The following is a 26954-nucleotide window of genomic DNA, read 5'->3' on the forward strand; positions in this document are numbered from 1 at the left end:
GTGGCACTGAAAGAAAATAGACGACAAACCAGCCTGCTGCACGTAGGCAACTTAGAGATCTTTAAACAAAGGAATGTTTAGGGATCCTTTGGGACCTTCTAATAAAGAAACGTATATGTCAGTTACTCTGAAAACAATGCCTTCTCTTTCTGTCCATAGAAATTATAACACATATTACAAAGCGTGCAATAACACTATTTGATAAAGCAAAATTCTCAGCTACAATACACTATTTTGCAACATAGTCTCCACTATTAGCTGTGCATTTTCACCAGCAACCAAGAGCTGCAAGTCCTGCTCATAAAAATCTGCACCAGTGGAGGTGACCCATGGCCACTGTTGCCACTGCTAAGATGCACTGATGTCATGGGCCAACATAAAAAAAATGGGAGGTATTACTTTCAGAGCAGCCCTTGTTCAAAGTAGCAACTTTCAGTGCTGCCAAAATTGTAAATAAGGGCAATTGTGTGGAAGATTTTATGCCTGGAATGAGCACAAAATTTGTTTTGCCTTTTATTTCAAGTTTAAAAAATAATCTATTTCAAAATAAAAAACTGTCCAGTGCCTCAATTTCTCTTTTCACTGTGATTAGTAAACAGATTTTAAGGTGAAGAGTATGGAGGAATCTAGGGTGAATGAAATATCTGAGTAGATTTATGCTTTCGCTTCCGCTCAAGATGATGGACAATATATATAATTATGTTGTCAAATTTAAATTAACTAAGCCAAATTCAAAAAAAACCCTCAAAAGCTGAAGCTCCCATGCCTGCCAAAAGTTAGACTACCTTGTCCAAGTCAATTACGTTAGGATACCCATCTGGCCATAGCCTGTGCATTGCAGTACAGCCTCTTGGATTCTTACCACTCCAGTTTGTAAAAATGAAAATAAAAGCAAGCAGAAGAAATCCCAGGGGACTGCGGCTGCAGGAGGCGAAAAATTGGTGCTTCTTGCTTGCCTGTCTCTTCCCAGCTTCCTGCCCCTTTTCGGCGTGTGAGAAAGACAAGCGGAGTTTGTGCGCTTTGGAAACTCGATAGGAGGCAGCAGCTGATCTTCCCATCACCAGCCTAAAAATAATTCACTCCAGGGCTTGGAGCTGCTTCGCTAAGTGGAGGAAAATCCTGCCGCCGGGATGATATTGATCACATAGCACAACCGAGTGAAAATTGGGGTTGGTATTTTGGTTTTGTGTTTGCAAAGGTAAGCTGCAGAGTTTGCTCTAACAGCCAGCAGGCGAGCGGGGCATGCAGTGACCCCCCCCCGTCGTCCCCACTAACTGCCTCCTCCTCCTCCTTTATATCTGTGGGACAGGGCTGCTCCTCGTTCTTTCCTGGGATTACGACTCAGATCTGTTTTCCTTTTCCTTTTCCATTCTCAGGCATTCTCAGGCTTTCCAGTCCCCTACTGCTGATGTTTTCTTTGCCGCTCTGCTCATGGTTCTGTTTCTTTTTTTAAACCGTCCTGTCTTAGCATGTGGAGTCGTAGGTTTTGCAGCAGGCAGCATAGCACGTCAATGCGTGAAATTGAATTGCATTAAGGAGCTTAAGAAAAAAAGAAAAATAAATGTTTTGGATGCTTGAGAGCACTGCTGATGTTGGTGTGCGATGCTTTTCAGAGTCAGTACCGCGTTTAGCCGTTTTGCTGATGGGATTTTCTCCGTGTTTGGGGCCTGATCCAAAACCTGCTGAAGTCAATGAGATGCCTTGCATTAGTTTTAGTGAGGTTTGGATCATGCTGCTGGTGTATGCCAGTGAGCCGAAAAGCATCTGAAGTAATTTGTCACCTTAAGGCCCAAGGTAACCGGGACAGTGCTTAGCAAGGAGGCAGGGTCTATCTAGGGCAGTTGGTCACAGCTGAAATAGAAATGAAAAAGAAAACAATATTTTGTGCTGGACCATTTGGGATAAAAGAGATTTTTAATGAACAGCTTTTTTTTTTTTTTTTTTGCAAATAATCTTATTTATCATTTACAGGTTCCATTAGATCAGGTGCTTTTAGGGAGGTAGGAAAAAAAAAGCCAATAGGTTTATAACAGGAAAGGAAAAGATTCAGAGCACTAACCTAAAATCTGTGGCAAGGTAGGCCTTCCGTAGGGCTCATCGATCTTACAAATTCATCATTTGAACTTTGGTAAAGTTTTCTCTTTATTCAGGAGGAGAGAAAAAGGCTTGCTTTGGTAAAGACTCCATTATTCAGAAATTAAGAGCCAACTACTTTTGCAAAACTCTGAGTACTTTCTCCGTTCTGCATCTCTATGTGTACACATACCCATGTATATATGTATACTTGTATATATGCATATGTGGCATATGTGGGCATATAATGCACATTATAAGTAAGACAAAAAAAAAAATTATGAACTGAGACCCGAGTATGCTCTGTAAGCTGATGTATTTTAATTGAGAAGTGCAGCTATTGATTTTTATTTTTTATTTTTATTTTTTTTAAATACAGACAGCAGAAATACTGAACCAAAAACTTTTCAAAAGTTTCATATTTCCCCCAAGTAAGGTCCACCTGAGGACTGTATTTATGCTCTTTCCTTTACAGTTGTATCTTGCAGAGCGTGCAGAACAGAGTGATAATCCAGGTAAGAGAAAACTCTTGAATATGAAGGCTTTAAGCCCAATTTAAAAGACCCTAAGATAATTAAAATATATTTAACCAGAATTCTTGCAGTTTTGCGCTCAGTGAGGATGTTCTTATTGTTTTTATGAAAATTTACATTATCTACCACTTTCCCACTGTATTCTTTTCTATAGCTTAGGTAAAATGTATCTCAGGAATTAACTCTATGCCTTAAAAATTCCATGTTTAAGTTTGTTAAAATTAGATTTGTAAGTATGTAGGCTAAATGCTACATCACATTCATGCTTAATACTTTGTCCTTTTTTTTTCCCCAAAATGCTTTTTGTTCCTGAAACTCTTTGGTACCAGTTTCTGTTTAGTATATTATGAAAATGTCTGTACACCTTAACCCAGAACCAGAAAACCTCAGTTTGCCAGTGGTGGAGATTTTAGGATGAAAATGTAAATGGTTAAAGGGCATAAGTTTTTTTTAGCTATTTCATTGCAGGGTGAGCTGCTGTTCAGATAGTTCACATCCCCATTAAATTAAACCAAAAGGGAATCAGATTCCCAAATGATGTCAAGGAGAGCTGAGACTTTCTGTCCGCTGGCACCATCATGGACCCATCCTCCTGACTGTTCTTTCCATTCCTCTCCTCTGCAAAGATCTGCTTTTTCCTTTAGCTGGCTGCTCAACAAAGGCTGTTTTTAAGGGGAGAAAGAAAAATCACCCCTGAAAATTTGTGACTAGTTCTAGTGTTTGTAAAGATTGAGGTTAAAGTGAGTGATTTGTTGTTAATTTTGAAGAACAAAGTCCTCCAGTGTACAAGAGATTTAAAGAAAAATTACCTGACAAATGGCCATCTTATTGGGGTGCTGAATGTAGCTGGTACCCTCAGAGAGCATGCACTTACTATCAGAAGATCTTTATCACACTAATGTATTTCCCCTGATTGAAATGCTAGGTTAAGCCTAGCCTGCTTGGCAACATTATTATAAAGTATAACATTCCTGCTATAATTAGCAGTGAAGTAGTGAAGTAAATAGGTAGTGATATACTTACTCACTTTGGTGCAATCAGCTCAGCACAATTTGATGGCCTAATTTGATGGTGTTTAATAGAAAGAGAAGTTATAGCAGGGAAATCTCTCTCTCTCTTTTTTTTTTTTTTTTGTAATCTATGATTATTTTTTCTTCTGAAATGTGTGTACAAGAATCTCAGCAGGTATGCTGAAAAGCTAGTGCAACCTGATGAGAAATAGTGGTCAATCACTTCAGATGGCCAACAAATTTCAAAACAATCTGTCCCTTCCTATATACTCAAGTTTGGGTCATTTGTTTTGTTGTTTTAAAATGGCTGTCAGAATTAACTTAGTGCAACCACTGTTGACCAACAGACAAAGCTGTCTGCCTGTAAATAAGCCTACAGCTCCAAACAGTACAAACTGGGCACAGGCTTAGAAAAAGGCTCTTGGTAATCTGTATGGGAAGACAAGGGCTATGTGCTTTCCAGTAGCTGCCCTTTTTTTTTGAGACGCGCAGGCAAAGGTTTGGCTAAGAAGCCAGTGGGCCTTTTGCTGTGACTTATAGGTCCCCAAGTTTGTCTTGACTGAGGTAACACTGAAATTGAAGTATGGCAACTGCCACAGTTCTGCTCTGATCTCATCTCAGGCTTGCAGCAAGCAAGGCTACTTATCTAGGAAACAGTATGTAGCTGATAGAAGTCAGTTAATTCTGAGAGCTAATATTTGCGTGGCTCCCCATTGTACTGTGTGGAGCTCAGTGTAGCAGGCAACTGCCTAGAGCTGCTCCTGAGGTGATAAGCATCTGGCTTTGCTATTTAATTCAGCTGGTTACAGTTCCTATAAGAGAAGCTCAGTGCTGCTGCCAGCATCACCAAGGAAGAGTTGACAGGCTGGTATAGAAGGGAAACTGCTCCTGGAGAAGGTGATAACCTTCTGGAGTTGCAACAACCCCTGCTTTTCTCTGTACTTCTCCTTGCAACATAGATCTCTTCAAATCACTCCTTTACCTCTGCATCCTAACTTTCTCTCTTTGATCTCTCCCTCATATACTCTGTAGTGTGACAAGTCTGTTTCCACATATAAAAAGTCTTCAGTGAATTTAATTATGTACTTGCATGATGCTTTGCACCAAGTGAAACAAACAGCACTTTCTCATATACATTTATTCACCTCCATACGGGTGTTTTTATGACAGAACTTTGACATAGTCTTACTAAAGCTAATGGAAGAGAAGCTTAAATTATTATTAAGAATCTGAATTTGATCAGGTGTCAGTTATGTTCCATCTTCTTTTCTAAATCTAACTGTAGTTTTTGAGAAGGCTCCAAGGAGACCTCATTCCAGACTTCCATTACTTGAAGGGATCTTACAAGCAGGAGGGGGACCAATCTTTTACATGGTCTAATAGTGATAGGACAGGGGGAATAGCTTTAAACTAAAAGAGGGGAAGTATAGCTGAAATGTTAGGAGAAAATTCTTTACTCAGAGTGTTGAGGCACAGGCACAGGCTGCCCAGAGGTATTCAAGGCCAGGCTGGATGGGACCCTGGGCAGCCTGAGCTGGTGAGTGACAGCCCTGCCCACAGCAGGAGGTTGGAACTGGGTGAGCTTTGATGTCCATTCCAACCCAAGCCATTCTATGATTCCATCATTTTGATGAGATTCAGCAGTAGGCAAAACTGAAAATTTTCATGTTATTTCTAAATCTGATATTCTTCCATTTCAAATTTCCATTTTGCGAAAAGAAATCTTATGGTATTACAGAACAGGAGAGATTAGAACCTTTTCACTCTGCCTTTTCTTGGTTATCTGCTGTCAAGATCTTCCGAACAGTCTTTGTTTCCAAGCTCAATTTTTTGAGTGAAAGAACATGTATCTCTAGAAAAGAAGGAAGGAGAGAAGGAAGGAAGGAAGGAAGGAAGGAAGGAAGGAAGGAAGGAAGGAAGGAAGGAAGGAAGGAAGGAAGGAAGGAAGGAAGGAAGGAAGGAAAGAGGGATCACAGGAATATTAATGTTTCCTACACTTCTTATCTCTTCTGCTCCCTAACACTCCCATACAGCACTAGACATGTGTCCTGAAGTGAGTCCTGCTAAAAAGGGAAGTTGAACCTGATAAGCATTTTATGAGATGAAATCACAAGCTGTATTGGGTCAACACTGCATCATGACACTGTCAAGAGTGCTTTAATAGATTTTAAGCCAGGGAAACATTAATAGAGGTGATCACTGGATGTGTGCTGCTTACACATACCCTTGAAAGTAATCACCAGTATGATGGGCACTGTCTTTTTATATTGATATTATTGATCGGACCAGATTTTCTCCTGTAAACAGCATAAAGGGCAGTGGTTTTTTTTAAGACATTGTCTTAAATTGTCAAATTTACTTCATTCCAAAACTGGGCTCAGCAAAGGTGCTATGAATCTTTCTTGATTACTTCTAGGGACTACCACTTAAGATGTAAGATGAAACTTCTACAGACTGGTTGTTAGGTGCTCTCCAAGTGGTCAGTGGTCCATTTCCTTTCCAGAAAAATGGAAAAAAAACAACAGTTTCCCTTAGTTTCTCTTATACACAGTTTTGATCCTTTCTCCTAGATTTATTTTTGACTCTAAGCCAAAAACTACAATGGAAGTCAGTGATTCACTGTTTGATGGAGCCCAGGATCCCCCCTGCTTTTCAATATCAATCCAGCCACTACACCACAATAGCATCTATGCTGTCTCAGAAAAGAGCACATTTGTGGGAAAGGGAGGAAAATTCCCAGCAGAACTCCCTTGTACTTCTGACCTTCAATAAAAATGAGGAAACAACACATCTGATTTTCAAGAGATTATCATTGCCATTATGATACTCTTAAAGGAGACATGTCAAGCTTTTACAAATTAAAAACAATCTGCTTGAAATATTCTTTTTTTAAGTTCCATATTCTTTTAATAACTCCTCAGCCTATTCAGAAAGAAATTATGTTAACATAATGCCTACTTTGCATTATTTGCATCTCTTACCATTTTGAATATATTTTATATTAAAATATAATGACAGATTGATGGTGGTCGTATCATGCTATTCATTCTAGGGAATGGGCCACATTATCTGTCAAATTTTGTTCTACTGAAATTGAATGAGTTGTCCATCAGCTCTTGCACAGTAAGTACATGCATCCATTTCTGCAGACCATGGTCCACCATATAACCCGGAGTTATGCTTAACTTCTGGTAAATGTCAGTCCATCAGTCACTAATGTCTTTGGAAAAGGGGCCGTATTCATCACCTTCTTCCCAATGATACTAACTTTAGAAGTTCCACTGATGTGTTTCAACATGGATTACACTTTTTGGACCCAGTAAAAAGCTATTTAAAGTAAAAAAATGGGGCTTAGCAGAAGTTCAAAGTGGCTCTTCAAACGCAGTATTCTTTTGAAGATCTTTATGTTTGTGTTCTCTCTAAGAGAGTAATTGAGCAGTTTATATTTGCCTTGCTATGCTTGTCTTTTTTAAACAAGTAAACTCATAAAACTAATCTGAGGAAAACACTTTTCCCCATTGAACTAACTTTTTTTGAAAAACTGTATTTGTGTATGTTTTGCATGTATGTGTTCTGATTCCACAAATCAGATGCCCATGTTATTACAGAAAGATGTGTTCATGAAAGTATACAATATGCTTTGCTGAATGAAAGACATCTTTTCCATTTAGTATGTAAATCTGGAAAAACTTGTTGTAAGAAAATAAATTTACACAATGTATTCTACAGCACTATATTGCTGAGTATAAGTTTGGGGAAAATAAACCACCAAGAAAACATTTTGATTTGATCTTCCTATAAAGAAGAATGAATACAAGAATAATGCACAGATTGATAAAACCCAGAAGCTGGCCATAACTCTAAATCATACTGTGGCCCACACTCTGTAAGTATGAATGCGTGAGTTTATCTTTGTGTCCAAAGATACTCTCATAAGAAATTATGGAAGCCAGAGCTTGGCTTAGCTGAGACTAAGCACGTGCATTAGGATTTGCAGGATCAAGCACAAACGCTGATTTACTGTCTATGCAATCTTCAGTACAACTCACTTTGATTAAGAGTTTGGCACTTTATCTGGAATGAGTAGTCTGTGTGACCATTCTTGTTCTATGAGACAGTGCAAAAATGTAAAATGTTAGTGCATTCAAAGCTACCAAATCAAAAATATCAAAGATTCAAGCTACATTGAAAATGTAGTGCAACAAATCATACAAACAGAATTACGCAGAGCATTGGCTTACCAAGGTAGCAGTAACATACAGGATTCAATTAACGTGAATTTGAGTTTTCTTAATACAGGGGGAAATAGTTTTTTCCAAACTTCCTTGTTTCAGTCTAACACTTGTTCATATAACATTAGAAGACATTGAACGGTATATTTAATGAATATGTACTCATGTAATATATTTGATAAAAGCACAGCCTTCATTCTCATGCATTTATACATGATCAGGTCACAAAACAATTTCAAAACACAACTAAATCATTCTCTGTCAGATGTTCGTTGTGCTCCACATGTATCTCTTTATTTTATTTATTTCATGTTTGGCTAAAAGAAATGCTAGCAGTCTTGGTAGCCAGCTCATACTTCAACACATCTCTTACATTCTCTCTCTCTCTCTTTTTTTCTTTCTTTTATTTTTTTTGTAGTAGGCGGACCTTCTGGAAGCAATGAGGCTCGCATTTTGTGGTAACGACAATGCGTCAGCATACAATATTACTGCTGGTGTCCTTAGAAATGTCTGCTTTGTGGATGCTCTCAACTTGGTTCCTCATGTCTTCTTGCTTTTTATCACCTTTCCAATTTTGTTCATTGGTGAGTTATTCAATGAAGCCGTGCAATCCTACAAGAACTTGAACATGTATTTAAACTCAGACACATTTATGTGTGCTTGCAGGCCTGTGGTGCAAACTATTAGGTGCTTTGTATTTACTTATCTTAAGAAAAGAAAGAATGGCTTAACACAGTGGACCTGAAATAAACCCACTTGAAATAGTGGGAATTTTAGAAGTAAACAACATGGGAAGATCAATGGGATCCAGAGAAATCAGTTCCAAATGCTTTGAAACTTCTTTCTGGGAAAGCTTTCTTCAGATTTGGAATTACTGGATGCTAGAAGACTTAGGACAGTGAGTTGGAATTCCCTTGTAGTTATGCAAATTTCAGAGAATGTCTTGGATCAAAAACTAGGAGAAGCAGGAATAATTCTTTCTTTTGCCAACATATGGTAACAAAAGGAGAGGAAAGGAGATGATTTTTTCCCATGGGAATGAAAATAAGAAAAGATAAATCTCTCTCAAATAATTTAAGGCATTGTAAGAGCATAAGTTTATATACTCTTGTAAAAAGCTGTGTTTAAACTAGGACTTTAATTACATTTTTTCTCCACCACTGTCTCTTTATCCTATGTATATGCAGTGGTGAAATAAACGCAGTTCAAAAATTTTTCAGGGCTGTCAAACAATGCCACTCTAAGTCATCATAGTACATTTGAAGTACATAAGACATTTGAATATCTGTTAAAAAAGCAATAAATTTTAATAAAAATTAAATATTCTCCTGACAACAGCATAAGAAATTCCATGTCACTTCTTCCATGTTGATTTCATAGTGTTATGCATTGGCATAATAATATATATCTGTCATGTGGAAGATTATAGTTTGGGACTGTATTTGAACTAGAGATTTAAGGCATTCCATCGCACAAAAAGAATCCAAAATGATTTAATAACTAGCGACAGGAACTTATGGGATGAGACACTGAGTAACTAGAAATCAAAGATTTTTTGTAGGAAAAAAGCATGATATCTTAAATTATATGGAATGTATGTATGTATACAATTATTTTTCGTCTATTTTGTACCATGATTGTCAGGATAAGTAGCTGTTGGACAGAGGCTTAAGAGCCAACTGTAGTCCACAAAATTGAGTGAACCCAAAATTAAAAATTGATGGTGAAACATGTGCTGACGCATGGGCAAAAGGAAATAAAATTAAAAGCAGCTTGGAAGAGACAAAGATAGGAGTAAGGTCAGAGATAGTCTTATTAGGATAGGAAAATCTTTGAACTCTATTATAGAGTGTTTGAGATAAGCAGAAGGAAGACTGAATATTTTGTTCCTGCAGTACTTTATGTGTTAAATAAGCATTAAATGGTGATAACCTAACTATTTCCAAGAACTAGTAAGTATGAATCCTTGTTTATGTTTTTGAGTCTCCCTATGAGACTGTAGGCATTAAGAAACACTGTCTTTCCTCTAAGGGAGGGGATTTGGAACTAGGTGATCTTTATGGTGTCTTCCAACCCAAATCATTCTTGAATTCTGTGATCTTTGTGTAACAAAATCACATCCTGAATTTTAAACTCAGTCATGCAGTTATTGAAATACTGATGCTCACTATCCTAAATAATTTGTTTAGTTTTGTTTTGTTTTGTTTTTTGTTTCTTTAATTCCCTACAATAGTTACTTTGGGGTCCATCTCCATGCTTCAGTAAGTCCACCAGTGAGTTACAGAATTTGCCTTTCAGCAAGAGGGATAAATGTACGGGACAAAGCATTTAGGCTAAGTGGTTCAGGACAGACCTACAGCAGGATGGGAAGGGACAGAAGACAAGTTGCCTTACAGAGCAACATGCAGGACTGGACTTGACACGCTAACCTCTCCTTGGTCCTCATCTCTTCCCAGCACTAACACCGTTCTTGTAGTTCTGCTTGTAATCAGGGTGCTGGCTTCAGAGACAATCTCGTCTGAAGTGCATAGTCGATCTTCGAGGTGATGAATCTGAAATAAACTTCAAAATTAATTCATTGATTAAACCAGCTGAGTTCTGATGATCTACTGGGAGATTAGAATATGCAAAATGAGGAAAAAAATATGAAAACACCATCATTTCAGTTCTAGAATTGTAGAATCATTCAGGTTGTAAAAGACCTCTAAGATCATCCAGCCCAACCATTAATCCATCCCCACCATGCCCATTAACCATGTCCCCCAGTACCACGTCTTCACGGTTCTTGAATATCTCCAGGGATGGTTAACCCACCACGTCCCTGAGCAGTCTGTTGCAATGCCTCACCACTCTTTCTGAGAAGAAATTTTTCCTAATGTCCAATCTGAACCTTCCATGCCAGCCTCTATTGTGTGAGGGTGTGACTGAGAGGTTTTTATTGTCTTTCTCATCTTTGTTCTTGGTTGGGGTCCTCTTCCCTTTGATTTCTATTTTAGGAATTATTTTGTCCTGTTGTTTACAAAGTTAGATCTAAGTTATTAGGGGCTACCTGGCAACTCAGACAATCATGGATCATGTCTGGGTAATAACAGCCTCTCTCCATGGTCTTGTAGCTCTTCTATGCTAATTCTAGACTATGAAGCATAACCTATGGCTTAGAGCAGGGAATGAATAACTACATCTCTGGCTGGCTGTAACCTTCCTCCTTTACTACTATTATTTTCCAGGCTGGGGAAGCCAAAGCTCCAAAGTCCAGATTCACCACAATACATGGCTGCACTTCCCTGGGCATAATCTGCGGTGGATTCTGACATTCACTCTCCTGTTCGTACACGTGTGTGAAATAGCAGAGGGCATAGTTTCTGATACGTAAGTGACAGTGACAGATGGATAGCCAAGCTAACTGAATTTGTCAGTGTACTCTGTTATCATGTGATATGCTTGCAAGTACGATGTAGAGAGTCTTTGTTCTTTTTTTTTTTCCCCCCCAAAAGGATGGAACACCATTTCAGAAACCTAGATTTTAATGGGACATTGAACTAATTGTTCTTAGCACATCGTTATTCTCCTGTCAATATATCACAGCTAGTAAATATTGACAGAAATTAATGCATTCACTTGGAAAAAAACCCACCTTTTTGTCAATAGGAAAGTCATATTTGTCATCTTAGTTACATTAGCAGAACACCTAGGAATGTAACAATGGTATTACAATGTAACTGAAGTCACTAATTTATGCCTTATTTAATTTCAGACAAATGAAATCTCGACATCTCCATCTCTTTCTACCAGCTATAATGGGATTTGTGGCTGCCACTGTATCCATAGTCTATTACCATAACATTGAAACATCTAACTTTCCAAAGTTACTGTTAGGTAAGTCCATGTCTGATTATGTACTTTTACAAAAACAGTAGTTTTACCAAAGTCACCTTGGTTAGACTGAAAAGGATGGTGAAATGCAGGAGAATATTAAAAGGGAGAGGAGTAATTTTCTGTTCATAGAACTTGTATTTTTGTAGGAATTATTTTGCCTTTTATTAGCTACACATTGAAAACTACTTTTAAAAATGACCACAGAAGGGAAAACACAGTGAGCCTATTGTATTTCTAGCGCAAGCTTTGGGGTGTTTTTTAAACACTGCTCATTATTTTATGTCCAAGACTTGTATTCATTCAAAATAGATATTTGGAAGGGCCTTTTGAAATAGTAACCTGTTCAAAAGACATCCTGTGAAGATTGTTGTTTTTTTCTCAGCTTCCTTTGCAGTTGACTCCAAGATTTTCCAGTCTAATGATTAATACTACTCCTTACTTTTCTCAGACGGGGTGGGGGTCTGGAGGATGAGGAAGGTTTATCTTCGAGAAACACAGCTAACTTGATGTCTATCTCAGTCAGGAGATGGTCAGAAGAATTTGACTAGACTTTGCAGCATAATGTTTCATGGGAGTATAATGCCAAATTACCTACAACTCAACAGCCTGAACCAGTCATACAAACCAGAGTGCAGGATGTAATTAAACTACATGGATTCTTTCAAAATAAGCATGTTTCCAAGAGTACACCTGTGATTAATCCTACTTTTTCAAAGAGGCAATATGATATTTGTCATGCTTAGTGACATTTACTTCATTTTAACAGTAAAATTTCCCACCAGATTGTCTTCAATGGGTTTTTGTAATTGTGTGAAGATCCACATTTGTGGATGTTTATTGAAAGGTGGTAACCCAGGAAAGAAAACAATGACTTGGAAAAAGAAAGTGCAAAGCAAATCTCTCCATTCTGTATTCCTGACTTTGTCTGACATCAGCCTGGGCCATCCTGCAGGCTTGTGATACAGAGGGTTGGCATGTTTGCATTGAATTAAGCTATGGAATATTTCTGCTTGAGAGAGCTGCAACTTCTGCAGCATTAACACAGCTGAAATATGTATTTATAATGATGCATGTGTATCTGTTTTACAGCTCTCTTTCTTTATTGGATAATGGCCTTTGTCACCAAAACTATCAAGCTTGTCAGATACTGCCAGGACGGTGTGTCTTTTTCTCAGCTGCGCTTCTGCATCACTGGAATTATGGTGATTCTCTATGGGCTGCTGATGGCTGTGGAGATCAATGTCATTCGAGTTAGGGTATGTGGTTTCTCGATCCATATCTGAATAAATATCTGCAGTTCCTGGGAGATGAAGAGGTCATTAGCCCCAGTAACTGCCTCTCATCAAGTTTAGGTCCAAGTCTGGTGTCACTATGAATGTCTAGTTACTGGATGCAGTGCTCAGGGACACGATTTAGCAGTGGGTTATTAGAGTTAGGGTAGTATGGTTAGGTTGCGGTTGGATTTGATGATCTTTAAGGTCTTTTCCAACCTGAGCGATTCTATGATTAATGCAGTTAAACTATATATGCAGTGAAGGCATAAGCAAGCATATGTTTTGCCCATTGCAAATAAAAATATATCCCAAGAATTCTTTTGCTGTTGTTATTCAGAGATAGATGGTACTTGGTAAGCTAAAGAGCAGTGTCCACATCCCACAGTTGTTGATTTCTTAACAGTCACATTATCAGAATGGAAATACGTTTAATAGCAAATTCTTACCTAAATTCACTGTATTATTACCTCCAAATACAAATTTGACACTGCTATTATATCATTATACATACTTAAAATTTCCTATAATAAGATATTTTCTGAAAACATGCTGTCCATTTTCTTCTCTCCAGAGGTATGTATTCTTCATGAACCCTCAGAAAGTGAAGCCACCAGAGGATCTACAAGATCTCGGAGTGAGGTTTCTTCAGCCATTTGTCAATTTGCTCTCAAAAGCAACTTACTGGTGGATGAATACACTTATTATATCTGCTCACAAGAAACCTGTGGACCTGAAGGCAATTGGGAAGCTTCCAATTGCAATGAGAGCGCTGACAAATTATGTTTGTCTCAAAGAAGCATACGAGGAACAAAAGGTAACCAAAGATGTCCATGTCACTACTTCGACCTTAAAAACTGTGGTGTCACTTTGAATTTCTTCTGCTTCGATGAAATCCTAGTTTTAGGAATTTTTAACTTAGGACTGTTTGTTCCAAGATGAAATTTGTCATAGGAAGTTCCAATGCAATAGTTACTGTTTGGTTTTAAGTGAATTTACAGCAGGGAAGAGTTGCCAAATTGAGAGCAACTGGAAACCAAGACCATAACAGAATGGTCACTTGCTAGATTTCATTTTAAAAATGAAAGCTTTGTTTAAATCTTAGATATTCATGACTGCATTTTAAATTAGAAAACGTCCTACTTTTCTATAGTTTCAATTGGAAACACTCATCTCCACTTTTTCTTCAGAAATCCTGTCTTATAAATGTTGCACGTTAAAGTAATTCATGTCCTTTGCATTTGCAGGAGGGTGCAAACTCATAGACAAACATGTCCATATTAGGTAAGGGTTTAGTTGTGGTGTTTCCTCTGAGATGCACACTGGAAGGGAAGCGAATCCTTCCTTCTTTAGACAGTGGTGTTTCAACAGAGAAATCTTAGGGCATAGGCAAATGTTACAGTAATTCTCTTTCCAGTAATTCTACCCTCATTTCAAAAACACATACCAAGGAAGCAGGTGGATTGGTCCCAGGAGACAGCTAAGCACTCACCCAGCTGCTTGCCCACTCTTCCCTTGGTAGAACAGGGGAGAGAAGCACAAGAGCACAAGCTGAAAACTGATGAGTCAAAATAAAGGCAACTTAAGAACTGAATCAGTGCTGTGTGAGCAAGAAAAACGTAGTAGAGTTCATTGCTACTTCCCACCAGCAGGCAGATGCGTAACTACTTTCTGATAAGCACAGTCTCAGCACATGTGAAGGTTACTTGGGAAGACAAACACTATAATGACAAATATCCCTCCTTCTTCTTTCTTTATCTGAGCTTTTATTGCCAAGCACAACATGATATGGCATAGGATACCCCTTTGGTCAGTCGGGGTCAGCCATCCTTGCTATGTCTTCTCAAGGTCCTGTGCATCCCTAGCCTCCTAACTGGTGACAGAGTAGGAAAAGGGGAATCCTTGGTGGGATGCAAACATGTCCCAGCAACAGTTTGGTGTCTTACCAGCCGAGTTTAGTTACAGATACAAAAGACAGCATCATGCAAGCTGCTGTGAGGAAATGAAATACATCCCAGCCAGACACAGTAAGAAAAACAAAGCTGGTTTTTGTTTACCTACTGACTCAGTAGAGGAGATGTTTCCAGAGAAAGTTCTGCATACATTTAGACAAAACTGTGGAATTTCATTTGTGGAGCCTGTCTCCCTGTTTTGTACATACTTGTCAGTTCTTGAGCATAAACAGAAAGGATACAGGCAGTCAGAAGCCACTTCGGAAATATAGCACATAAGATTAAGGCATGTAAATCCCTTTCTTGTGCACACCAGGTAAACTTATTTCTAAGCAGTAAACAGTTCAGAATAGCAGTGCAAGAGGAGTACAGCAAGAGCAGCTCTTTCCACCTGGTAGCTGGTGGAGGTGCAGACTCTCTTCCATGCCTTCTGAAATAAAGCCCTAATGAATGCAATTTATATTCTAAAAAGACTGAGGCTGCTTTGCATGCCTTTTACAACCAATGTATACAATATTAGAGAGTCCAAGACCCTTCTGCTTAAAGCAGAAATCCACTGAGTCATTGGAATTGAGCTTTTCACACCAAAGGAGAAATACATCTCTTAGGCCAGATCCTCAAAGGAGCATTTGGTGACCATATCTTACTTAAAGAGACCAGTGAGGCTTAGGCACCTACATACCCCTTGGAACTAGAGGCTCTGTGCCTTTCTTTATGATAAATGTGCATGACTGAGTGCAAGCACTTGTCTGTATCTCATTTATATTTGCAGATACGACATGTGCCTGCATAAATATGTGGCTCAGATGCCAGAAGGCAAGTGAACTCTGTTGTTGCTCATGTGCATTCACTGTTTAGCTTCATTCAATGCATGTCATGTACATATGAATACTTGCAATATTTTACCCATGGTAACATGCACCTACATTTGCAAAAACTGGCTGAGATCAGATTTCTTTTCTTCCTGTTAACCTGCATAATATCTCAAGATTACCATAGCCTCCATTTGTGATAATATTCTAAAACAAGCAGTAACCCTAAAGTAAATGGATATTTTACTGATAATGTTGAAGTAAACTGAAAGACTAAAACCAATGTGTTGTTTTTGTGCATGGCTGGGTTAGAAAACAGCCACAGAATTAGTTAAATTCTTCAGGGTGAAGCGTGATTGCAGTCTGGAAGAGATCCTTTGTCACTGTCTCTGTTGCCAGGGTGTATTTTACACTGATCTTCCACAGCTGGGGCAGGGAGCCCCCCAGATCCTCTGGATTAAGTTGGTTTACTCCTGCCTGCGCCTCCAGAGCTTATCTCAGCTGCACTCCTTGGCCGTGCGGGATGAAGACTGTTGTTCCTTTCCAAACCCTTTATCACACCTTGATAAAAGACTCTGAACATTAACATGAGTGTTCTGTATTGTAAAATACCATTGAGACAGCTCATGAAGTGTGTTGCCTTTAAGATTTTTTTCCTAATCCTTCTGCCTGAAATGAAAATTGAAACCAGGTACTCTATTAAAAAAAAAAAAAAAAAAAAAAAAAGAAAAAAAGGAACAGGGAATTCAGGCTAAATTTTCATGACTGCTTCTCAGAATCACTGTTTCTCCTAACCTGTGTCCCAAGCACAGGGACCGAACATTAAGTGGAACCTATTCTTTCCTTTGCTGGCAGTAGGATTTTTTTGAAATCTTTTTTCAAAGCACATTCGTGCTGAATTATTGTTTATAGAATCTTAAAGTCAGCGATCGATAATTTTGTTTTAATATAACATAATATAAAGTAACGTATTGAAAGGTAAATAATTGGAGATCAAAATTCTAATTGTCTATTAATCTGGTAGTTGCTACAGCAGAAGGCATACCAGCTCCTACAGTATGATACAGATCATTTGTTACTGGTTTTGTGAGTAGTTTTGTGCCTGGCAACGTACACAGCATATTGTAAGACAACGTCATATATGTCCTTTCAGATTGAAAGGTACTATAAAATGACAGTTAAAACGTGTTTTCTTGGTAATCAAGCTTACTTACATATGCTGGTTGAGATTTTTCATAAACAACGTATTGCCAAAAATAGGCATTAGAATTGGCTTTCCTTTCCATTTATTCTGCCATCAGAAATACAATAAAAGATGAACATACTGTATTCCCTTACTTCTTTAGATAATCTACCATAGAAGTTGAAACACCTCATCCTACAGCATTTTTATCTCATCTTTCTAAGTGCTCTGTATAAATTCAAACTGTGGATAGGGAGGTTGCTTTTCCAGAGTAAGTTGCTGTGCATGTCATACACATAGGGTTACACCCACAAGCTTAAATTCATATATTCTCTTTAATACATGTTCACAGTTCCCACTATATTAAAGGGCATTTTGGCTCAACATGAATAATTTTTTAATTTGGTTAAGAACACAAAGAAGTCCTTAGAGATATGAAAGTAAATTCCCACAGCCAAAGTTTTGGATCAAAGTATTACACATTGTCCTAATCCTGAAAAAAATCTTGATTTCTGCCATCATTTCATGGTATTTTGGGGTTTCTCTTCAAGTGGTCTAGGTGTTTCAAACTGCATATTAATGCATGCATCCCAGATTTGCACCACATAACATAGTACACTGCAAGCCTACTAGAGGAGAATTCTGCAAAATTTTCATCACTGGGAAAAAAATCCACTCTTCTTTCTCCCCCCTTCACTTTAGACACTTCAGCTATATTAAATTCCTGATGAAGCAAAGAAGAAACAACAGAGTTAAGCAATAGAAATTAATAGCCTAAAAACCCACTCATAAAATTCAAATCTTATGATGTTTCTATCTTCCTGTTAATAACAAATATCTTTTTTTTATGAAAATTATTTGAAGGCATATGAAATGATTTCACAAATGTAAGTGTCAATATGTCAAGGAAAGAAAAGATTTACAATTGACTTTTTTTTTTTTGTCTTTAATACACCTAGATTGAACAGCGAGGAGGATAATAATTCCAATTCTTAGTAGAATGCTAATTTTATTAGTAGAATTCTAATGAAAAGTAAATACATTTTATGTAGTGATGACAATTACCTAAATTTTACAACAGTAGTGAAAATAACTACCGAACTAGAAAAAGCTTAATAAAGAAATTTGCCATTATCATTTACCAAATTAGCCATTAATTGAATACCCAGAGTAGTGTATGCTATTGTTTCTAAAAAATGACAGATGTATTTTCCTAATAATTTAGCTCAGCTCCTATCAAACTCTTAAAATGCAAATCATTTATTGGAGGGAGATGACAATCGAATCCGTAGAGCAGTTCATTCAACCCCATTAGGCAATAAATTCAGTTTTGTCTAGGAAAAGCACATAACAGCCTTGTGCTGTTTTCCAAATCATGAGTAATTTCATAATTAAGTTAATTTTTGAAATTCTGTTGGATGTCCTTTAGCCCCTAGTTGTTTTAAATGTGTTTAGGCAAACATAGAACCAAGAAGTATTGGTAGGATTTATCTCACTTAAGTTTTGCTGATTGCAGCATAGATGCCCTCATCTGAGCCAACCACCTCTCCAGTGGAGGGATACAGCTCCTTTTATGGAAGAGATCCACCTGAACTGTTTTAGACGTATTTCTTCAGATGGGGTGACACTGCTCTCTGTACCACATTTGCTTAGAGACCTTTGCAACCAGCTGGAGGGTTGCTCAGGAGTGCCTGTATGCAGGGGTACCCAGCACCTACCAGTGCAGTCAGGGCTGGTCCCAGCAGCAGTAGGAACATTGGCATGCTGTAGGGCAGAGCATGCATAACACTCTTTCAAACCAGACTGCTCTGTCAGTCCTTTGATCTTAAAAGGAGGGAGTTGCATGCTAACTCCTAATTCTAAATTATTGCAATGAGAGTCTTGTCTGCCTGATTCCACCTGTATTTGTTTATAATGTGGTTGTTTTATCTTCAAGTGACAAAACAACTTTAAAATAAGGTCTTTTAATAACCTTTAATAATAAGGTACTGAATAATCCATAGCTTTTCCATGCCATTCCTTCTTCTTGCCTACAGATGAGAAGAAAATCACTTCTGTGAAATGATGAACATGAAAACAACCTGTTAACAGTTTGTCCCTGTGCTGGCTATTTCCTTATACTGTACTTCTTGCCATCAGTTATGACCAGCCTGGTCTAATCTCTAGAAACGGGGAAGCAGTTATCTGGCCCTCCCATACATTTGTACATTTTTCGCACCGTGTGCATATTCTACCTCGCTGTTGAAGTGTCATAAAAGGAATAAGGAAAAGAGAAAACAAGACAGGGAGTAGCCAGGCAGGGCACATACATGCTTGCCTTTCGTTGGATAACGTGTTGGGTCAGGGGCTTGTTATTACTGAGCTATACTTAAAATGTCTCTGTGAACACTCAAGAGGGCTTGGCTTCAGTTATAACTTGCAGGCATCTGTGCTACTTGAAAAATGACAGATGATTTTTTACAGTGTCAAAAGCTGTTGCCTGAGGCACGGGAAACCACTCCGCAGACCATGGATCTGTTAAGTAAAACTCTTTCTTCTTTAGATTAAAAGGACCTTGACGAAACCAGCATCCCTCTGACCAAATTCAGAGATATGCACTGGTTGGTGTTTCAGCGCAGGAGTGAAGATAATGCACAGATTCACAGAACCAGAGGCTCGAAAGGACCGTTAGATGATTTAATCTCACCTCCCAATATAGTTCATTACTTTTACCTTCTTGAGCCCACTAATTAGCTATGAGCTGAAGTGTGTCTTCCTAGAAGACATGCAAGAGAGAAAAATCCAGATAAATTAAATTAAACTATATTCTCATAGCTGTCTCTCCATGTTTGTTCCTTCAAACTTTTTCTCATATCAGAGGCCTTTACTGAATCAAGTTGTTTCGCATCTACTGTGAAGGTAAAGATTATCCATAGGAGTAAGGACTTGAAAGGTCAGGCCCTTTCCTGAGCATGCATGTGACAAAGAACAACATCTACATGCCAGTATGCTTAATCTGTATACACATTCCTGTGTTCAGAAAAGTGTTAGGATTTAGAAGGGAGAAACCACAGTTACCAAGAGGAGGCAGAGTTTGGATTTGCTGTGAAGAGTGTCTGAAATCTGCCAATACCAACATCGCATTTGCTGCTTCCTCTGCCCTTACAAACATACAGGAAACATTTGGGCATTCAGACAGCAATGAAATGGAAATTGTCACATATTGCCAGGGAGGCCTCTTGTTGATGCATTGTCAACCTGTTTCTCTGTTTTCCAGAAAAAAGTAGCAGATCAGCCCAATCGCCGTCCCTCGATATGGTTGGCGATGTACAGTGCTTTTGGACGACCGATTCTTCTTAGCAGCACCTTCCGTTACTTGGCTGACTTGCTGGGTTTTGCTGGGCCTTTGTGCATTTCTGGCATTGTTCAAGGTTTCCAGAACACGACCCATAGCACAAATACAACAGAAAAGGTAACTTTACAACATTAATTGAAAGATTCTGCTTAGTGTTTGTTCTTGATTCGTATCAGGTATTTAATACTGTGTGTAACCAAGTATCTATGATCATCAATTGTAATTTTCATCATTTCTTTCAAGCAAATGATTTTTTTGTTAGAGACCATCACATTACAGACCTAAGTAGTGGAAGTCTTCATCACGAATGCTGCACAAGTAGTGCAACAGAGACAAGACAGGTTTCCCCCAGCTGGAAGAGCTGGCTCTTCATAGAGTCAGTTCTGAACTTACAGGGAAAAGTAAAAGCTTTTGTGAATCACTTCAGCTGTGCCTCCTCATTTCAGGCAGGACACCTGGTGGTAGCCCCCCAGTGATGGATCCAGAAAAGAGGAAGGAGTCTGTGGGTTCTGCCTAATTTCTGTCCCTCTATCCATTTGTCATTCATTGACAGGTTTGAGCAAGATGTAACCTATTTTCCTCTGGGCTACAAGAATATTTGTTCTCTGTGGCTGATAACGCTGCTTGTTGCTGTGATCAAATGCACTGGGCATGCAAGAAGTTGATTATTCAGTGAACTCCTTGAATCTAGAGATGCACAGAAGATGCTAGTTGACATCGCATTTCAAGCTTCACTGAGACTTGTATTTGCAGAAAAATACACACACACACACAAAAAGCCTCTAATACAGAACATTTTCTATTATAAGAGCAAGAATTTGTTAAAAACTAGTGAAAAGATAAAGGCAAAATTATTTTACAAAGTGACAGTAGACAAGACACAGGGAGGAAATTATTCTCTTTCTTCTGATATGGAAATATACCCATGCATATACTTCATACAGTGAATGTTTATTTGAATGATATTTGAATGAGTGGATAGGTATGTAATGGAATAAAATTTTCCCTTTTAGATAGTGCATTTCACTGCCATCACTGTCCAAACATCTTCTCCTTGGCTGCTTGTTCCCAACATTCATTTTCTTGACTGATACTCTGAATTGGGCTTTAAACTTTCAGCCATTGTGCTGACAAAATAGAGTTTAATCATGCAGCTTATCGAATAAAGCTCTTTATCATATTTGAGCCTCAGCATGTTGGATTTGAGCCACAGAGTCAAATAGCAAAGTATGTCTTTTGCCTCAAAAATAGAGTCTTGGAGTTTTAGTTTGTTTTGTTATAGGATTTTGTTATCTTTTTTTTTTTTTCATGTTGAACAAACAAGATAGTTTTGCTTGAAAATTTTCATTTCTGGATCACAAATTTAGAAATTTGCACCTTTTCCTTTTGCACTCTTCATTGAAGTGTTTTATTTTTAAATGTTTTAATCAACACTGGCTAAAGGGAAGATTAAAATAAATTGGAAAACTTGAAAGCACTTCAACATTCTGGCTTTGTGACAGTCACTATTTCTCTTGGATATATTTCAGAATACATTTGCTTTCAATTTGCATATTTTGATAAACTTTCCCTTGGTTGTTCTTGCCTTTATGAGTCTCTCTTTAAATTCTCTCTAGCTTCAATTAATGCAAATTAATTTAATTGTATGGTTATTCCCCCTTAATTCCTTATAACTCTATTTACATTGATAAAGGTGGCCACAAAATTTAGTTTGTTACAGTTATCCCTGCTATGTACACATGGGAAAGTTAGATGACCCAGGATATTAAGAGAAAGCATATACCAGTGCAATCATGCACTGAAGCAACCCTCATTTCCAAGGTTCTTTAGCTGATGAAGGAACCTTGTCCTGTTATTCCAGCAGGATTTAGATGCTTTAGACTTCGGCACTTTTGAAGTGTGTTTGGCTCATTAGGTGTTTATCAATATTTGACTGCTTATACTGCTTTGGAAGTTTTATGGCTTGATTATTATGGCAGATAGCTTACTAGGGATGGGAAACAATTCCCTGCAAGCCACATGATGAGTTCATCCCAGACCCAGACTACAGCCACTGGGTGTCTTTGATAGATGGAGGAGAGTAGAATGAGATTAAGATGATGGGATGGGATGGGATGGGATGGGATGGGATGGGATGGGATGGGATGGGATGGGATGGGATGGGATGGGATGGGGTGGGATAGGGTAGAGTACGATAGGGTAAGGTAGAGTAGGGTAGGGTAGGGTAGGGTAGGGTAGAGTAAGGTAGAGTAAGGTAGAGTAAGGTAGGGTAGGGTGAAGTAAGTAGGATAAGATAGGACAGGACAGGACGGAACAGAACAGAATAGAATAGAATAGAATAGAATAGAATAGAATAGAATAGAATAGAATAGAATAGAATAGAATCGAATCGAATCCAGGGCCAACTGAAAGTTAAAGCACGTTAATGAGGGCATTGTGCAAATGCCACATGAACACAGGCAAACAGCATTAACCACTTCCTTAGGAAGCCTGTTCTGCTGCTTGACCATCTTTGTGATAATTTTTCCTTAATGCTCAGTCTTACCCTCCCCTGGTGAGATGACTGTGGTGAAGCGAGCCTACAAGCTCAGGTCTCTCTCCTGCCTTTAGTCCTTTTGCAGGTGACAGTAATCCAGAATGATGAGACTTTGAGAGTGTAGACATGCAGTTTATCTCCCAATATTTACTAGACCTTTCATCTCAGCATCAGATTGGGCATTTCAGCAGAACAGGCTTTTCTTTTCTTCTTTTTTTAAATAAAACCAGTATATCTTGCCTTCAGCTGGATTGGAAATGCCAAAGAAACAGCCTTCCTAGCAGTATTTTGGTACATTTGTTTCCTTCTCTGAATGAAGCCAAACAGCACAGTGAACATAGAAACTAGAAAACAAAATTATATAAACAATAATTTTTTCCCCTATTGAGACATGTACATGTCATTTCCAGGGAAATACTTGCAGATACGTTTTTATTTTATTCAGAATTCGCAGATATCACAGACTATTTCTGGAAGGAATTGTTCCTATAATGTACAAATACAACATAATCAATATTGCAATATCAGTGCAATAAACCAGTCATGTGTTAACGAAAATAATTTATTTGTAGCTTCTTCATATGCAGGCAAAATTGTTTTTCTATCTACCAAATCATCAGAATTCAAATGAAAATCTAAGGAATAAGACAGACGTGGCAATCTCGCTGTCCCTTTTCTGCTAACAAAAATTATTTCAGAATTGCTAAAAGTTGCACTCTTAAATCTTTGGAACATGAGCAGAGTTTAATTTCTATCCCAATTCATAATATGTAGAACAGTGAGAGTTATAATTCCTGCAACTTTCACAGAATACCATCAATATTACATATTCTAATGCAAGGTCTGAATTTCCTAATATCTAGCATCTCAAGAAAAGATAATCCATCCTATGTCATTGCCATCATATTTTCCCTTTTCTTTTCATTTGAAGGATCCATCGAATTCATATCTCTCCTCAGAGGAATTCCTCAGGAATGTTTACGTTTTGGCAGTTCTCCTCTTCCTGGCCCTTATCCTGCAGAGGACATTCCTGCAGGCCTCCTACTACGTGACTACAGAAACTGGCATCAATCTACGAGGTGCTTTATTGGTGAGCAAATCTGTTCCCATGATATGTAAATGCTCCTCTTTCATCCTTTCATTTATCTTATCCTTTTTGTAAAAACTCAGTTAACAGCTATAGTTAGAGAGAAGATATCGACTATATTTTTATGCAGAAAACTGGAAATGGTAATACCACTGCCAAACTGATGGCAGCAATTTTTTACCAAATTTTTTTACCAAAAAATAGAACCATTATAATGATATGCAGAAGTGTAACACTCACTCTATGCACCTATAAACATATATTTCCAAAAGGGTTAGTCATCTGGAGATAAGCAGCATTATTTTGGCTCTTTACTTATGAGTTACTCTATCCGACTGTAACAGAGTTACCAGCCATATCGTTGCCCTAGCTATGTTTTACTGGGGCACTGTATGTGAAACATGAGTGGTGATTCTGAACATCTATGTCCTTTTACAGAGAACCCTGTGATTCTTCCCCTAAACTGTCTAAAACCAGCATCCATTTACCCCTTATGAAAGTCACATTTATGAACAAGAACCAGAATTTCCAACTCAGTTTGGGCTGTAGCCAGGACATCTGCAGACAAAACTCCACAGACAGTAGCAGGAATTTGTGCAAAACTGAAGCTGGAATTGATGTTTTTCCAGTTGTAGCTAACCACAGAATACTGTACCAGTGTGAAGGCTTCTCTTTGTGCTTGCACTGTGATTGATGTAGCTGTTTCAATAGAGGGGGGTACACTTGGTGAAGAAACATCACCTCATCATTTCCTTATGTTTTTATGATTCCCAGTTGCCAAAGTGGGAATTCTACAGGATCTGCCCTGCTCACAGGTAAAACAGGGCAAAGAGCAAAAATTTTTTCTAAAATTTCCTTGAAGACACAACTGTGATACTTGATCATGGCTGCAACTGCTCTCACAGTATTTGTCTTTAAAATTCTGGTAGATACCTAATTAACCTTAAACCCTGTTGTGCTCCAACATATTTTATGGAAATAGATGACCAGGTACAGGAGAGAAATGCGAAGGAATATAAACCCAGCTATTGCACTGGAAATAATAATTTCCTTAACAGTGCCACAGAAAACCAGCCTCACCAAGTGTTTATTAAAAAAATTCCTCAGTCAGTCTCCTGAATTTTCATGTTTTGTTATCATTTTCTTCTGTTTTGGGTCTGCATTAAACAGTAATGCTTTAGGAGATTTTAGAAGTCTGTTATCTCTCATGTTTTTTCTTGTTCTGCCTCATCTCAAGTGAGAGAAAGGCTGTGCTAGGTAATCACCAACACTGCAGCTTGAAACATCCTGACTTCCTTTTCATAGATACCATTTTCTTCTCTCCACAGGCAATGATATATGATAAGATCCTGCGGCTTTCCACATCCAACTTGTCCATGGGAGAGATGACACTGGGCCAAATCAATAACTTGGTTGCCATAGAAACAAATCAATTAATGTGGTTCTTGTTCCTGTGCCCCAATTTGTGGGCTATGCCTGTTCAGGTAGAGCATCAAAATAAGGACATAATGTTGGGATCCTCCAGCCCATTAGAAAAGAGTACACATCTGTGAGACTACCACTTAATCCAAAGGGGAACCTCTAACAATGGACTTGACACTCATTTGCCAGGAAGAGGACTAACAAGCAGAAATGTGGCCCATCATCTCCTAGTGCTGGGAGATTGTCTCTCTGAGGGCTGGCAAAGTGAGGATTTTTTGACTAGGATTTTGCTGTCATGGGTACAATCTGTGACTTTATGGATGATAGATGATAGCCTGCTGTCTTTTCTCTGCTCCCTACTGACACAAATCATTGCTGCTTCTTCTGCCGCGTGGAAGCAGTATCTCTGCAGTGCCAAGCATTGCATTTGCAGTGCCTACTTGTAGCTGTGCTTAGTGGTAGGAATAAAAAGCAATTGAATTCTGCTCTGTTGACTGATGGCAGGACTGTTGGGCCGAACGAAATGCTCAGAGGAGCTCTGATCTAAACAAGCTTAGTTACTGCAAACATCCAGCCCTTAGCAAGGCAGGGAAAGAGGGAAAAGCAGATGTGTGAGAAGGCAAGGTAAAAATTATTAACCTAAAGGAACTATTCAGAAATGGCTAAATAACTTGAGGACCTGAGCCATACTTATTTTCCACAGTGCTTGAACCCTCTAGCAACTCCAGAAGTTCAGTTTCTGGTGGAAATGGAATGGTTCTAACCTACATTTGACCTCACCAACAGCAAACAAGTTAAAAAAGGGGTAGAAGCCACACTTCTTGCTGAAACTCCTGGAACTGTTCTAATAAGCTGCTGTAATAGTCAGCAATATGACTACTACTAATGGAAACACATATTGCTTTTATGTGTATGCTTTAGGATAGGGTAAGGTTTAGGCGATAAAAATAATTAATGGAGAAAAAGACAAAAGAAGTTTGCGTAGTAACAGAAGTTAGAAATAATACAGAGGATTCTATTTTAAGTCATAAGTCAATAATAAGAGGGCTTATTTGGTTTATTCAGGTTTATTTGGAAGCGTTGCTGATAACACTGGAGTGTTTCTAAATGAACAGGTGGTCTGTTTCCTGTAACTAGTGAATAATTAAGTATACATAGCCTAAATTTACCATTTACTGTTTTTTTAATGAACAGTTTCTGTCTCAGCTGCTGAAGAATTGTAATGGCATTCCTCACCAGTACTCTAACAGGTTTTTTTTTGAGGAAGTTTCTGTTGATTTTACTGGTTCCTGTAGTTCAGCCCCAGGGAATTAGAAGACAATGAGCACATGGACAGCTTGACCACAGCTTTGTTCAAGAATGAGCATAGCTTCACCCATGAATTTGTGCCTAATGAGTAATTTAGTGAGCATCTGTGGCCTGGGCTATACAGGGCTCCTGCACTTAAGCTCTATTAATGGTAATGATTATTTTACAGCTCTGCTTCAACAGTAGAAATGGAAGGAAAATTGCTACTATTTCCTTCTCAGAGTATTGTAAAGCTGATGTCAGTGACACTGTTTTTGTGGTAAGATGTCTTTCTGCCTGATGAGCTCAACTATCTGCTCTTTGGAAAAAAAAAAAAGAAAAAAAA

General features: G+C 38.3%; 1 protein-coding gene across 7 annotated transcripts in view; it reads left to right on the forward strand.

Moving 5' to 3' along the window:
* Positions 1-1009: 1009 nt before the first annotated feature.
* The window catches only part of ABCC9 (ATP binding cassette subfamily C member 9), a 75295-nt gene continuing 49350 nt past the window's right edge, over positions 1010-26954 (forward strand). For 2 of the 7 annotated variants that reach the window (XM_090146403.1, XM_090146427.1), the window contains exons 1-11: positions 1020-1198; positions 2549-2588; positions 6669-6739; positions 8267-8432; positions 11076-11217; positions 11603-11724; positions 12814-12980; positions 13570-13812; positions 20199-20393; positions 23744-23902; positions 25228-25383. In XM_090146403.1, the coding sequence (XP_090002529.1) occupies positions 8288-8432; positions 11076-11217; positions 11603-11724; positions 12814-12980; positions 13570-13812; positions 20199-20393; positions 23744-23902; positions 25228-25383 (1329 nt within the window). In that variant the 5' untranslated portion in view covers positions 1020-1198; positions 2549-2588; positions 6669-6739; positions 8267-8287. Of the gene's footprint in view, positions 1199-2548; positions 2589-6668; positions 6740-8266; positions 8433-11075; positions 11218-11602; positions 11725-12813; positions 12981-13569; positions 13813-20198; positions 20394-23743; positions 23903-25227; positions 25384-26954 lie in introns of all 7 variants that reach the window. The other 5 variants (XM_090146423.1, XM_090146409.1, XM_090146413.1 and 2 more) reach the window with 5 other exon arrangements.

The sequence above is a fragment of the Phasianus colchicus genome, chromosome 1 (assembly GCF_987193195.1).
Source record: "Phasianus colchicus chromosome 1, bPhaCol1.hap1.1, whole genome shotgun sequence".
Classification (NCBI taxonomy): domain Eukaryota; kingdom Metazoa; phylum Chordata; class Aves; order Galliformes; family Phasianidae; genus Phasianus; species Phasianus colchicus.